This window comes from Hoplias malabaricus, chromosome 9, assembly GCF_029633855.1.
Source record: "Hoplias malabaricus isolate fHopMal1 chromosome 9, fHopMal1.hap1, whole genome shotgun sequence".
Classification (NCBI taxonomy): Eukaryota; Metazoa; Chordata; class Actinopteri; order Characiformes; family Erythrinidae; genus Hoplias; species Hoplias malabaricus.
Window position 1 is genome coordinate 44111755 of NC_089808.1, and position 16463 is coordinate 44128217.

A 16463-nucleotide genomic window follows, 5' to 3' on the forward strand; every position below is an offset into this window, starting at 1 on the left:
ACTGTGTTCTTTCACAGAGACCTAGGAGAAACACACAAACAAACACATCAAAGAGTATTGTTCTGTACATGAAACGTTATCAAAGCTTTTATCTTTAAACAACACAAATGATATATTTCAGAATCCATATTTTGCTGTAGTTTTAAAAAAGTTTACAACAATCCTTCCTCCCAATGAAAGCAGTTCACAAAGGTTTTGGCTATAGACCTACAATGAAATCGAAACTATTACACATCTACCCAATTGCAGCTCTTTGTAAAAAGTGATCAAATAAGAACTGTTTAAAATTCTCAACACAACTAACTCAACAAGTGTGTTCTTCAGATTCACCACACAGCCTCAGTTTTACTGAAACAGCTGTCGCAAAGTTACTCACGTCTATGGTGAGATCCATAGACCTTTTTACAAATAAGATCACCTTTTGAAATCTGGAAAAATGAAAGCTCTATCAGAGTAAATACCAGGCTTAGGACATTTACAATAACAAGTCTGTGTATGTCTCCAACGCCTCCAACAACATAAAACTACACTGTTTATTATGTCATTAACCCTCTGTTTATTACTGTTTATTACATCATTAACCTAGTGTTTATTACTGTTTATTATGTCATTAACCCTCTGTTTATTACTGTTTATTACATCATTAACCTTGTGTTTATTACTGTTTATTACTTCATTAACCCTCTGTTTATTACTTCATTAGCTCTGTGTTTATTACTGTTTATTACTTCATTAACTTTGTTTATTACTGTTTATTGGCGGCACAGTGGCGCAGCAGGTAGTGTCACAGTCACACAGCTCCAGGGACCTGGAGGTTGTGGGTTTGATTCCCGCTCCAGGGAGTTGGTGTGTTCTCTCCGTGTCTGTGTGGGTTTCCTCCAGGTGCTCCGGTTTCCTCCTACAGTCCAAAAACACACGTGATATGTGGATTGGCGACTCAAAAGTGTCCGTAGGTGTGAGTGTGTGAGTGAATGTGTGTGTGTTGCCCTGTGAATGATTGGCACCCCCTCCAGGGTGTATTCCTGCCTTGCGCTCAATGATTCCAGGTAGGCTCTGGACCCACCGCGACCCTGAACTGGATAAGCGGTTACAGATAATGAATGAATGAGTCCTCCTGGGACTCTGGAGCACAGTCTGTCTCTGAGGGTCCAACATCAGAACCTTCTGCAGGGTTGCCAGGTCCAGCAGATGCCCACCCCAAAACACTTGTGGAGCTGAACATCTGCTGAAATCCCCCTAACCTCATGTGTGTGTGTTGTGCTGTGTTTAGATCTGAAACAGTGTTGGACTAAATTGGACCTGAGCCAACCTGAGTACATTCAATCTGAGCTAGGAATAGACAGAGTGAAAAACAGCAGTGAATGGGGTGAAAATGATTCACGGTAACATTATTAACCTCAGTGGTACAGTCTGCATTACAGAACTAATAACATTAACACCATCACATTAATAACATTAACAAGTATCACTCCAATGTAGTGTCTCAGATACAGTCTCACTGAACTCAGACTGAACTGCAGAACAGTGCCCTCTGTTGACTATAAGAGGAAGTAAGGTGTGACACACCTGAATCTACTTCCTTAATCAAAAGAGAAAGTAAAAGAGAAGAGACCGAGAGAAGAAGAGAGGATAGAAAAGACAGAGAAATAGGAGACAAACAGGTGAAATATTTACAACACACTGCAGTTTCACACGGTGAGTATTTAATAAAAATGTAGTTTTGATTATTTAGCGAATGGAGGGTAGATTGTTAAACTCAGAGCAGGGCTAAACCTAAAGGAGAAAATGTAAGAAACCATGATAAAGAGCACAGGGCAAAAAAGGTGGAGGGGTGTGAAGAGAGGAAGAATGTGAAGCTGAAAGTGAAGCTCCAGTAGTGATCTCTGCTCCTCACACACACCAGGTTTAATGATTTTGAGCAAAATAAACCTGGCTAAAACCAGCTAAGTCTGACAATGACTAATACCAGCATTAGACCCTGTTTACTCCAGATCCAGTAGTAATCGATGTTGAAATATTTACAAAAAAGTGCACAACAGACTCGTAGTAATATATTTTTTCCACTTCTAACAGTAAAATCTGTCAATGATACACCTTACACCAACAAATAACAGTCTAATCTAAGAAAATGCACATAGAAAAAAACTTAAAAAATGTAACGTTACTTGGTTATTCTTTTCTTATCCAGGGCACAGTATTATAGGATTTAAATCCTGCCAAAAATAAAATAGTAATGAAAACAATAAAATGAAAATGCAAATACTGTTTACCATTTCCAAATATGTACACAAATATCATGACAAAACTCAAAATGTAATTTTTATATTGTTTCATATAATTTTCAAAACTATGCTTGTATTTCATGGTCAAATCTAAAATGAAAGAGATAATGAGGAAAAGAAAATTCAAACAGCAATTTGGTTTTGCTTTTTCTTCATAAGAACCAAAATGAAAAATGAAAAATTAATCAATTTATTATTCACTGCTTATCCGAGTCTGGGGTGAGAGGAAGCAGTCCGAATAAAGAAACCCAGACCTCCCTCTCCCCAGCCACTGCTTCCAGCTCCTCCGAGGGTATACCGAGGCATTCCCAGGCCAGTTGAGACATGTAGTATCTCCAGTGTGTTCTGGGTCTTCCCCGGGTTCTCCTCCCTGTTGAACATGCCCAGAACACCTCACCAGGAAGATGTCCGGTAGGCAACTGGACCAGATGCCCGAACCACCTGAACTGGCTCCTCTGAATGTGGAGGAGCAGCAGCTCCACTCCGAGTCTCTCCAGGATGTCCGAGCTCCTAACCCTGTCTCTAAGGGAGAGTCCAGACACCCTACAGAGAAAGCTCATTTCAGCTGCTTGTACCCGCGATCTCATTCTTTCGGTCACTACCCAAAGCTTGTGACCATAGGTGAGGGTTGGGATGTAGATTGAATGGTAAACCTAGAGCTTTGCTTTTCTGCTCATCTCTCTCTTCACCACAATGGAATGGTACAGGTGCTGCACCAATCCACCTGTCAATCTCCTGTTCCATCAAACTGGTCCAGCAATAGATCCTGGCTCAATGAAGCCAGCAAGACCACATCATCCGTAAAAAGCAGATATGGAATCCTGAGACCACCAAACTGAACACCTTCTGCCACCAGGCTATGCCGAGAGAGTCTGTCCATAAAAATTATTAACAGAACCGGTGAAAACTGGCAGCCAGTTGGACTTACTGCCAACGATATGCCTCCTGGATCTGAGGTTCAACTATCAGTCGGACTCTCTTCTCCAGTACCCCAGCATAGACCTTACCAGGGAGGCTGAGAAATGTTATCCCCTATAGTTGGAACACACCCTCTGATCCCCCTTCTTAAAAAGGGGAACCACCACCCCAGTCTGCCAGTCCAGATACACTGCCCCCATTGTCCATGCAATGTTGCAAAGATGTATCAACCAGGACAGCACTACAACATCCAGAGCCTTGAAACACCCGGGACGAACTTCATCCACCCCTGGGGCCCTACCACCAAGGAGTTTTCCTACCACCTTGGCCACCTCAGCCCCAGTGATAGACGAGCCCTCCCCGGGGTCCCCAAACTCTACTTCTTCTGTGGAAGTCATGCTGGTGGGATTGAGAAGATCCTCAAAGTATTCCTTCCACCGCCTAATGACGTCCCTGGCTGAGGTCAACAATTCCCCACCTCCACCATATGCAGTGTTGGTGGAAAACCGCTTTCCCCTCCTGGGTCGCCTTATGGTTTGCCAGAATCTTCTCAGAGCTGACCAAAAGTCGTTTTCCATGTTCTCACTGAACTCCTTCAACACCCAAGTTTTTGCCTCAGCGACAGCCAAAACTGCAAACCGCTTGGTTCTTCTGTACCCGTCAGCTGACACCGGAGTCCCTTGAGCCAATCAGGCTCATAGAACTCTTTCTTCAGCTTGACAGCCTCCCTCACCCGGGGTGTCCACCGCCAAGTACAGGGATTGCCACCCTGACAGGCACTGACAAACTTGCAGCCACAGCTCCTGCTAGACGCTTCAACAATGGAGGTCCAGAAAATGGCCCATTCCAACTCAATTTGTTCTCAATCTGTTGACTTATTTTTCATTTTTTTCAGGCTGAATAACATGCAAATATATGCTGATTAGCAGTGGGCAGGGTGGGCTGGGCTACCCTCACTGCCTCTTGCGTGACCCCCGTGGAGCTGCTGGGCAAAGCCTCTGCGATTGCAGAGCCTGGGTTACTAGAAACGCCCTCCATGATTCTCTCAATTACTGAAGCAGACGCCACCCGTAAAGTTGCAGACCATTCTGTAAAATATGGACTCATCCTGTATGTGAACAATAGAAGAGTTCCACATTGAACCAATACTGGACGCATTTGTTCTGTATTTCTGAGGTTACACAGTTAAGATTATTTGTTTGAGAAACACTCTTCTTTCCCTTAGTTGGAGGGAGGGGCAGATATGTCACGGCTCCCTAAACAACTGTGCTGTAGTTCAAATGAAAAGCTAAATACTTATTTAATTTTGATTCTCATTATCCAGTTCAGCAAGAAAAAGCAAAGCCAAAGTGGTGTTTGAATTTTCTTTTCTTCATGAACTTTCCATTTTAAATTTGACCATGAAATGCCAGCATAGTTTTTTTATTTTTGTCAGTGCTGACCAATGCTTGAGTGAAAAATAAAATTGCTTATAATTTAATTTGTTCATGATTTGTGCAAAAACGTTTAGAAAAAGAAGTGGCAAAACTGTATTTGCATTTTCATTTCATTGTTTTCATTTGAATTTTGACAGGATTTACCTCCTATACAGTATTACCTGCTTTAATGTTAAGCCTCTTAATCCAATAGTGGATATCATGTATCAGTAATGTCAAGGAGCAAGAAACAGATGAAAATAAGTGCATATTTAACAAATAAAACAATACAAAGACCAGATGCAAGACAGTAAGAAAAACAAAACAATGCATATTTTAGAGTGGAAAACCAGCTTTACTACATACAGTTCTGTCCCTGTGACTGATTTCTGAGCAGAGGGTCCAGTTGTACCACTCTAAACTCTGCGTGAAGCCCAGTACAACAAGGCATCACCAGGATTCATAGGGAATTGGCAGTTTTAACATTTAGGAAATACAAGTTTATTTATAGAGCATATTTCATGAACAAGAGTAATTGAAAATGCTTTACAAAACAGTACAGTAGAATTAAAATTTACAAGATATTTAAATATTTTTAAAGCAATTAAAATAGACAAAAACAGTGAAATTATATAAAAGACTTGTTTAAACTTAAAAACAAAACAAAACAAAAAAATGGCAATGTATGTATGTATGTATCTTTAAAAAAAATGTCAATGAGTAGTTTTGGAGGCAGGCTGTTAGACTGCCACCCAATTAAAAATGGTACTGTTAATTCTGCATTGATTGAAACATTGCATATTTAATACCAGACCTATTTTATGGTGATTAGCACAAAAAAACATCTGATTGTTTAAGACTCAGATCCTCAGAGAAGGGTTTTTATGGTGATCAGCTACTCTCCCTTAATACAGAGGATTAAAGACTAACTGAAACTGTCTCAGTGTCAACACTCTGTTAGTCTGTTAGTAGCAGATAAACGGGTTTGTAGCTCACACTCTTCATGTTTTAGACTCATGAGAAACAGGAGCAGTCTTCACTGAGCAGCAGAGACTGAAATTGATGTTCCTCTAGAGACATATGGCTAGTTATGGGCATTTAAACCTTGTTCCCCAGATATTAACAGGTATGTGTTTAAATTAACAGTGAACTGTGAACAGTAGAACTCTACAATGGAGCATCAGAACTCCAGCGGTGAAGAACGAATCTCTGACCAAAAGTAAGTGACTCTCCATCAGAACTCAGTAGGAGCCTCTACAGAAAACCTGTATAAAATATTAACATGTAAACAGTAGTGTTTATGGGCAGTAGTGTTTATACAGTGCCTGGAAATATAAAGGGGTTGAGTAATATTTATGTTTGATGTTTTCAGATCAAAACCACAGAGATCAACATCTCCAGACCCCAGCTGTGTGTCTATGAAGAGTTTCCAGTCCATAACTGAACCTCCTGAACTCAGTAAAGGAGGAGACCCCAGCTGTGTGTCTATGAAGAGTGACCAGTCCATAGCAGTACCTCCTGAGCTCAGTAAAGGAGGAGACCCCAGCTGTGTGTCTATGAAGAGTGACCAGTCCATAGCAGTACCTCCTGAACTCAGTAAAGGAGGAGACCCCAGCTGTGTGTCTATGAAGAGTGACCAGTCCATAGCAGTACCTCCTGAACTCAGTAAAGGAGGAGACCCCAGCTGTGTGTCTATGAAGAGTGACCAGTCCATAGCAGTACCTCCTGAACTCAGTAAAGGAGGAGACTCCAGCTGTGTGTCTATGAAGAGTGACCAGTCGATGCATAAACCTCTTGGATTCATCAGTAGATCTGTCCCCTCAGACCCAGAGTGAGTTACTGTTCTTCAGTGAGATGGTGATGAATAACGAAGCAGAAGATAAATTGCATTAACACACAGAGCACACACACTTCCTGTTGTTCCCTGACTCTGATGTTAATCCTCAGAAGTGGAGATTGACAGATGAGACACAGACTGAGACACAGTGTCTCAGTTCCCATAGTTCAGCAACAACCTCAGGGCTCCCCCGCTGTCCCCACTGATGGGTTTCATTCAGCTGATCAGTGTTTACTGGGACCCCTTTGAAGGACTGGGCCTCAGTGCAGTGTGTGTGTGTGTGTGTGTGTGTGTTCTCCAGATCACTGTTTAATTTTGTTGTCAGCCGCCTCTCAACTCTTGTCTACTACAGGGTCATCCAAATTCTGGCTAGTTTTTCCTCTGGGTTTCTCTAGCTCTGCAGAAAAATGTCACTTTACAAACTGCTGGTTTATTCACACACCCATGAACATGCCACTTTTATTAGCTTTACCACTTTGTGTTTACATAAACCCATGGTTTCTATAAACATGACATACACATACACTGTCATCAAATATGTTCAATAATCAAATATGTAAAAATAATAGTGTTCTATATTATCATAACAGAGGTAGGCTGAAAAACAATACTGTAAAGAAACCTAGTAAACACAGTGCAATTAACCCTATAGTTGTAAAATTTTGCTGTGCTGATATCCTTTAATCCTGTGTGCTCACCTCAACTCTGTGCAGCAGCAGGTCAAGGCTCAATGTGTTCTCATGAGAAAACCTGCTCTGATTGTTTCACTAGCTGTGCACCATCCAACCACCAGCTCAGCATGTGAACAGTGCTTATAATCCCGAACCACGCAACAAGGTCTGTGCAGCAAGTTGGGTTAACTTTGTGGAGTAAAACTGTCAATGAAGTCAGTCAGGAGTGTCTTGAGGGAGGGCTGGAAGTTTGATGAGCTTATCAATTGGTCGTGTGTAGGTCCAGTCCTTCAACTGCATCTGCATGGTCTGTATCCTTCCCTCAGTTCCAGAAATGACAGCTGAGATGTTGACCACCAACCACAAGGTTTGAGGTAGCTGTGGGTCGATGATCATGACAATACTGCCAGAGACGAGTTCCTTTCTCGCTTGCTGACATTTTGAGCAGATCTGGTGAGAGGACAGATAATCTTTGATGAATTTGGCCCAAGACTGGTCGGTGAGAACCTTACACTGTCTCAATCTGTGCTGGCTGTGTAGTTCTGTCATCTGAGTAGATGACTTGAGGAGAGGCTGGATCCCATTGCCCCATCTACAACATGTTGGGTGTGATGGTAACTGGATCTGAGATGTCTGATGAAGCATGTACCAGTGGTTTTGAGTTGATGATGCCTTTGTAGCATTATTATTATTATTATGTCCCTGTTTGGGCAACATAAAATAATTCTGTAGTGTCTTTACCTGTCCAATCTCAGCTTGGTCATCATGTTGGATGACTTTACATATTATATAGCAGAATTAGCCAGAATTAATTATTAATAATTTTTATGCTCATTGACCCGCTGTAGGTTCTTTGCTCCGAAATTGAATCTGAACTAAAAGTAATAATTGCATACAAAAAAGTGCACACACAAACAAATAACCAATGATTGGTTTTATCACACAACTGGTTTATTAATCGTAATATCAAATATTGAATATTGCTTATACATCCATATAATTAAATGGATTACAGCGATACTTGAGGGAGCCAGGAAATTAATATATGAGGGAATTTCTCTACTTTTTTTGCTGGAATTTATCCCAACAAAGCATATCTCCTGACCTATGAAATGATTTAAAAAGTGACCTAACGTGTCTCTGGAGAGGAGTGGAGATGGCTTGCAGGACGTCACCGATGCGCAGGGCTTTCTGGCATGGGGCTTTCTGGAGCATTGCAGATTCAGGTTGGAATTTTTGGGCCCTCTTTGCTGAGCTTCCAGGCTGGAAGAAGTTTCTACTTCATTCCACTCCTCATTTCTCTCTCTCTACATTTTCTCTCTATGAGTCTTGCTTGTCCTGCCTGGAAGAGCCTAAGCCTGTTTTAGGAGAGAGCCATTAGCGAGATCTGGAGAGCTTCTGAAGAAGCCTGAAGAGAGCTGAAGAGCATTCCTAGAAAGTTATGGACTGAAGAGAAGAGTCAGAAGAGAAGCATTCTGAAGAGAAGCCACAGAAGATGAACCTTTGAAGACTTAGATTTTAGGAAACTCACATTGAAGGCCTGATTGGTCCTCAGGGGTTGAGGACTGGAGCATCTCTTGCTCCTTATTGGCTGTTTTCTGTAGTTTCCTTAGTAGTGACATCACGTGAAATTTATGACACTTGAAAAGACAAAGACTTAAGGAAGATTCCTGTTGAATTTACATTTACATTTATGCATTTGGCAGATGCTTTTATCCAAAGCGACTTACAAAAGAGGATGAATGAATGAATATCCAAGAATTCTGAATCATGATTTTGCAACATAAAAGATTATGGGTTAACACAAAGTAATATTATTCAGATTAATATTATTAATATTAATATTATTCAGTAATATTATTCAAAAGCATGTTTTACATAAATTTAACCAAATAAAACACAAAGTATGTGATGGCCTTGGTTTCTACATAAGTTAATATAAAAAGGTGATTTTAAACACATGTGAAGGAATTCCATCCATTTTGATTGTCAAATTAATTTCACACAGTCATGCCCATTTCCTGTTTTGTCATATTCCCATCTCAGTTTGGGGGAAGACAAAATGTCTCTGATAGACCAGTCAAAAGTCTATGTATTGAAGTCAAATCCCAAAAAGTTGAATTTCTTATTAGAAATTAATACACATTCATACCACACTACACCTTCCACCTCAAACTACATGGTCATCAGCATGTGCTCTGTAACTGTATGACTTCCCAGAATGGTATGAGAGTGGATTTAATTTCGCAGATCTCCCGCATTTGGTGGATTAAATCTGAAATGGATTTGCTGACTGGCCAGATGGTATTGTGGAGACTGAGTGAGAGCACTAAATCTGTCTAGTATGTGATGCTTGTAATGGTCAGTGTCAGCTCCTTCTTCAAAACAGAGCAACAGTGTGGGAAGCACAGAGTGCCAATGTGAGAAAGGACTGCTGCCATAATGGAGCTACCCATGATCTGGCTGCCATAAAGGCCACTTGGATGTTGCCGGACTTGCCCACTATCCAAAGATAAGCTTATGGACCCACGTGCTCTCTCTGATGCATCAGAGAAAATGTGTATGGCCTGAGTGGATGCTGACATATCAGTTCCCTACTGAACATAACACTGTGGGAGGGATAGATGGAAGCTGATGTAGTTCACTCCCCCAGTGTGCCACTAACTATGTCCTCTGGAAGCTGTGGGTCATCCCAGTCCCTTTTCTTACACATAACACAAGGATCCTAGCTTTGGTGGTACAGGGAATGAGCAGCTCGATGGTGTCATTCTGCCTTGCCAGTACTGGATAGATATGAATAGTAGGCTCAGGGTGCTATGAGTGGTGGAACTGAGGGTGTCAGACATACAGTGCCATAACGGTCCCATTGATTGCTCTTGCAGATCACCAGCATCTGGTGTATTGCAGTTTCCTCTTCATAATACCCCATAGATTTTCTATGGGGTTAAGTTCAGGCGAGTTTGCTGGCCAATTAAGAACAGGGAGACCATGGTCCTTAAACCAGGTACTGGTAGCTTTGGCACTGTGTGCAGGTGCCAAGTCCTGTTGGAAAATTAAATCTGCATCTCCATAGCTCCAAGTTGGTCAGCAGCAGGAAGCATGAAGTGCTCTAAAACTTCCTGGTAGACAGCTGGTAAACAGAACCTTTCCTCTTCCTTCTGGCTCTGGGACCTTGATTTCCAAAGGAAAATTCCAAATTTACTTTCTTCAGAGAACATAACTTTGGACCACTCAGCAAAAAAAGCGAGATGCTTCTGATGCTGTTCAAGAGTGGCTTCACACAAGGAATGTGACGCTGAAATCCATGTCTTACACATGTCTCTGTGTGGTGGTTCTTGAAGCACTGACTCCAGCTGCAGTCCAGTTTTTGTAAATCTCCCCCTCATATTTTTAAATGGGTTTTGTTTCACAATCCTCTCCAGGTTGCAGTTATCCCTATTGCATGTACACTTTTTTGTACCACATCTTTTCCTTCCCTTCACCTCTCTATTAATTTGCTTGGACACAGAGGTCTATGAACAGCCAGCCTCTTTACAATGCCCTTTTGTGTCTTGCCCTACTTGTGTAAGGTATCAGTGGTTGTATTTTGGACAACTGTCAAGTCAGCAGTCTTCCCCATGATTGTGTGGCCTACAGAACTAGACTGAGAGACCATTTAAAGGCCATTGCAGGTGTTTTGAGTTAATTAGCTTATTAGAGCTCATTATCTTGTTTTAAGTCTGTGTCTTTACTTGGTTTAGGTGTCTCTATATCTGTCTCTCCGTGTATAGGTATCTGTTTAAGCTCTCACTGTTTAAGTTTCTGTTTAGCTCTCTTTGTCCAGGTTAGTCTGTCCCACAGTCTAGGTTTCTCTGTCCAGTTCCCTCTCTCCTTCCAGTTCCCTGTCTGCCCAGTTTCCTCTATGTTCAAGTCTCTCTGACTAAGTCTTTCTTCATGTAATGTTCCTGTCAAGTTATCTAAGTCTGTCTCTCTTTGTTTTGTTATCTTTTGTCATAAATAAAGTTATTGTGTTATAGTGTGTGCGTCCACCTCCGTCAGTCTGCCCGGTCCTGACAGACTGGTTGTCATCGCATTCTGCAATGTCCTAAACTTGGAATATTTAAAGCCACTTTCCACTTATTTTTATGTTTCTCTACAGTTTCTTTATCCATGTGTGCACTGCTTTGAGCATCAGCTTGTGAGACACACTGTATTTAACTGTGAAATTAGGAAAAAGTTGAGTGAAATACATTTAAACATCACAGAGATGGTGACCCTCTGGCCTACATCTCATTTTTCTAACCTCAAGCCCATGGCTGCCACCAAGTTGCATGTATTATGTTTGTGCTGGTTATTATATTTGCTTCCCATCAGCGCTGCAGAAAAACACCTGTATTGGAGGCGAACAGATCCTCTCTATATTCTCTGTGATTGTGTTATGAATTATTTTTGTCTGAGTCCTAAACTCACTCTTCCACTGTGTCTCCTTCAGGTGGAGGATGGATGATCAGCTCCAGGGTCAGTCCAATTGTGGACTGGGTCTCCATCTTCTGACTGATCCAGTCTCTATCCCCTGTGGACACAGTTTCTGTAGGCAGTGCATCAGCAGGTTCTGGGACCGTTCTCCATCAGGAGATTTTGTCTGTCCTCAGTGCAGAAATATATCTAGAACACGTCCAGTTCTCCATCCACACAAAGTGTCCATGGAGCAGGGCTCTCACCAACCAGCAGATGATGTACTTCATAGAATTTCAAAGAGACACAGAACCATCCTGAAAAACAGGTACGAGAGTTTATTTGAGGGAATCAGAACCCCAGAGAATAAAACCCTCCTGAACAGTGTCTACACTCAGCTCTACATCATCGAGGGAGAGAGTGAAAGAGTGAATGAAGAACATGAGGTTTTACAGATGGAGAAAACACCCAGGAAACTCCAGCAGGATGCTCCAATCCACTGCTCAGACATCTTTAAACCTCTACAAGGTCCTGATGGAGGTGTGAAGGCTGAGGATCTCAGACTCAGAGACAGAAAAGAGGATAAAGGAGCAGAAAAGCAGGAGATCAGAAGAGTTCTGACTAAAGGCATCGCTGGAATTGGAAAAACTGTCTCTGTGCAGAAGTTCATTCTGGACTGGGCTGAAGGAAAAGCCAATCAGGAGGTAGATCTCATGTTTGTGCTTCCATTCCGGGAGCTGAACTTGATTAAAGATGATCAGTACAGTCTTCATGGACTTCTGTGTGCCTTCCATCCTGAGCTCAGAGATCTGGACCCAGAGATATATGACCAGCTCAGAGCTGTGTTTATATTTGATGGTCTGGATGAAAGCAGACTTCCACTGGACTTTGAACAGTGTGAGGAAGTGTCTGACATCACCATGACATCATCAGTGGGTGTGTTAATGACGAACCTCATCAGAGGAGATCTGCTTCCCTCTGCTCTAATCTGGATCACCTCCCGACCAGCAGCAGCCAATAAGATCCCTCCTCGGTACATCCACCGTGTGACAGAAATTCAGGGATTCACCGACCCCCAGAAGGAGGAGTACTTCAGGAAGAGAATCAAGGACAAAGACCAAGCCCAGAAGATCATCTCTCACATTAAGACAGCGAAGAGCCTCCACATCATGTGCCACATTCCCGTCTTCTGCTGGATCTCAGCCACTGTTCTTCAGAGAATCATCACACAGAGTCACACAGAGATCCCTACAACTCTGACTGAAATGTACTCACACTTCCTGCTCACTCAGATAAACATGAAGAAGGAGAAGTATGAGGAGAAAGAGGAGAGAGACCCAGAGAAACTGCTGGAGTCCAACAGAACTGAACTTCTGAAACTGGCTGAACTGGCTTTCACACAGCTGCTAAAGGGCAATGTGATGTTCTATGAAGAGGACCTGAGAGAGAGCAGCATTAATGTCACTAAGGCCTCAGTGTATTGTGGGATCTTCACTGAGATCTTTAGGGAGGAGTGTGTGATCCACCAGAGGAAGGTCTACTGCTTTGTTCATCTGAGTTTTCAGGAGTTCCTCGCTGCTGTCTTTGTGTTTCACTGCTATGAGAACAACAACATAGAGCCACTGCAGAGTTTTATATCATGGTACAGAGAAGAATCTGAGGTGGTTTCTCTGGATGATCTTCTGTGTGGAGCAGTGGATAAAGCTGTAGAGAGTCAGAATGGACACCTGGATCTGTTCCTCCGGTTTCTGCTGGGACTGTCACTGGAGTCCAATCACAGATTCCTACAGGGTCTACTGACCCACACACACAGGAGACCAGAGAGAACCATGAGGCACCTCAAAGAATTAATCAGACAATTTGATGATCCCATCTCCACAGAGCGCTCCATCAACCTCTTCCTGTGTCTGTCTGAAATGAAGGACCAGTCCCTCTACAGAGAGATTGAGGAGTTTTTAAACTCAGAGAAACACTCAGAAATGAAGCTTTCTCCTGGATTGTGTTTAGCTCTAACTAACAGTCTTCTGACCTCAGAGGAGGAGCTGAAGGGACTGGACCTGAGTAAACTGATCCCAGTTGTGACTGTCTGCAGAAATGCTCGGTGAGTGTTAGATCTACATCAGTGTGACGTCTACATTTACACCAATGAGCCAGAACATTAAAAAAACTCCCTGTTTCTACACTCACTGTCCCCTCTCTCAGCTCCACTGTCCCCTCACCATCCCCTCACCGTCTCTTGTCTCTGCTCCACTATCCCCTCACTGTCCTCTCTCTCTGCTCCACTATCCCCTCACTGTCCTCTCTCTCTCAGCTCCACTGTCCCCTCACTGTCAAGGAAAGGCAAGGCAAGTTTATTTATAGAGCACCTTTCATGCAAAAGCAATTCAAAGTGCTTTACAGAAGAAACTAAATTAAAACCCACATTTCGGGTAAAAGGAAATATATGATAAAAAAAGATTAAAACAATTTTAAAATGATACAATAAAATAAATGAAATAACGTGCTGTTACTGAATAAAAGTGCAGAATGTTTTAAACCGAGGTGTAGCTGCTCAAACAGGAACATTTCAGTCTTCAACATTTCCACTGAAGAGCAGTGCCGGAGCTAAGCACTGCCTCTCCATGTTTAGTTTAGACCTGAGGCAGGACTAACTCTAGTTCCTAAAGATCTGAGAGCTCTGCTCGGCTCATATCTCTGTAGCAGATCTGATAAATACACTAGTCCTACCCCATTAAGACATTTATAGACCAATAATAACACGTTAAAATCTATTCTGTAACAGACTGGTCTCCAGTGTAAGGATTAGTGGATGGGGGTGGGGGTGATGTGATCTCTTCTTTTGCTCCGTGTGAGTCTCTGGCAGCTGCATTTTGAATCAGCTGATACTGTTTAATGGTCTATTTTGGAAGTCCAGCTAAGAGACCATTACAATAATCTGTCTAGAAATAAAGGCATGGATAAGTTTCTCCAGGTCTGGTTTAGTCAGAAAATCTCTAATCCTACTGATGTTCTTAAGATGGAAAAATGCTGATCTAGTAACCACTTTAATAAGAGACTAAAACTGATCCATTAATACACCAAGGTTTTGAGCCAGTTCTTTAGATTTGAGGGCCCTCGAGTCCAGATATGCAGCCTGTTATGGCAATCAGTCTAAGTGTCACCAGGAAGGAAGACTGATGCTCATAGGCCCAAGGAGAAATCAGAGGAATAAAGACATGGAGTCAAGAATTCTATCCAATATCTAGCTTATTTGAATATTTGATGCAGTATATATAGGACTCCAGTCACGTACACCCCACTGCCATATGCCCCTTCTGCACGTACACCAAGCATCATGTGTACTATTTGGACATTATTACATTATGTCTCATTGCAAAAACCCAGACATTCCCTTAATTGGCATTCATGCCATGCATGTATCTGTTATTTTCTGTTTTACTCCTGTCAGCAAAATGATTGCAGATGGTTAGGTCAAGTTCAGGCTGTACTCAGGATGTGCTTCAACTTGTTCATTGAACTTTCTCTCTTCCCTGGGTCACAATGTAAAAAGTCCTTTAAGGTCATAAGCACAATATGTCCTATGTCTCTTAATTGTTCATTAGTAATATTTAATCAGGAGTACTCAGTATAATTATTCACTGAATATATTGGGATATCATTATCATTATCATTATCAATATTACTCATTGGTGTTAGTATGCATTTTCCCATCACACAGCCAATCTTTATCTCTCATTGCTGTTCCCAAATAGTATAATCTCAGTTTTATCTTTATTCAGCTGCAGAAAGTTGTGTCCCATCCAGTTAGTGATGTGTTCAAGGCATTTGCTTAATGAGTCAACTGGACCAGAGTTATTTGGGGACAGGGCCATGTAAATCTGAGTGTCATCTGCACAGCTGTGATAGGACAACCCATAGACTTTTAGAATCTGGCCAAGAGGATGCGTGTATAAATTAAATAAAAGTGTACCAAGAATAGAAACCTGGGGGACACCACAGGTCACAGGCATGTTCTGTGAAATATTATTTTCTATTTCTACAATGTAGTTCCTGCCTTCCAGGTAAGAAAAGAACCTCTTCAAGATGGTTTCTGAGTGTCCAACCCAATTAGTGAGTCTATCTAAGAATCTTATGGTCAGTGGTATCAAAGGCAAGAAGTAATAGAAGAGATACCTTTTCAGCCTCCGTATTTAACCGAATGTCATTAATTACCTTGATTAGAGCAGTCTCAGTACTGTGATTAGATTGGAATCTAGAATGGAATTTGTCTAGGCTACTGTTTATTGACAAGAAACTAGTGATTTGCCTGAAATCTATTTTCTCAATGATTTTGCCAATGAACGAAAAATTAGAAACTTGTCTGTAGTTACTTATCTGACATGATTCTACATTTTGCTTTTTTAGAAGAGACTTTACAACTGCAGTTTTTAGTGAGCTCAGAAAGACCCCTGACATGAGAGAGGTGTTTACAATGTGGAGTATGTCCGGTACTGTAGTGTGAAACACACTCTTTAAAAATTTGGTTGGTAGTGTGTCAAGACTGCAAGTGGATGATTTGAGATGACTAACTGTGTCGATTAAAATTTCACTGTTTACAGTACTGAACTCTGACATTTTAACTAAGGAGCTTTTATGAGGTGATGGAGAGGGTACAGACTCATTGTTGGATATAGATGTACTAATCACTCCTCTGATATTCTGAATTTTAGTGTTAAAAAAGAATGCAAACTCATTACATCTCTCAGTTGATACTAATTCAGGGGCCATTGGTGTGGGTGATTTTGTGAGTCTGTGGACCATGGTGAAGAGGATGTTGCTGTTGTTAATGTTATTGTTGATGATGCTAGAAAAATAAGATTGTCGTGTTTTGCATATTATTGTGTTGTATTCACGTAGCCTACCTTTA

The 16463-nt window shown here is 41.6% G+C and overlaps 1 protein-coding gene across 1 annotated transcript in view; it reads left to right on the plus strand.

The window, feature by feature from the left end:
• The first annotated feature begins 1609 nt into the window (after window positions 1-1609).
• LOC136707089 (NLR family CARD domain-containing protein 3-like) overlaps window positions 1610-16463 on the plus strand; it is a 36855-nt gene continuing 22001 nt past the window's right edge. Inside the window, exons 1-4 of the mRNA XM_066680975.1 lie at window positions 1610-1695; window positions 5762-5834; window positions 5988-6446; window positions 11595-13658. Coding sequence (XP_066537072.1) covers window positions 5788-5834; window positions 5988-6446; window positions 11595-13658 — 2570 coding nt within the window. The 5' untranslated portion in view covers window positions 1610-1695; window positions 5762-5787. The remainder of the gene's footprint in view (window positions 1696-5761; window positions 5835-5987; window positions 6447-11594; window positions 13659-16463) is intronic.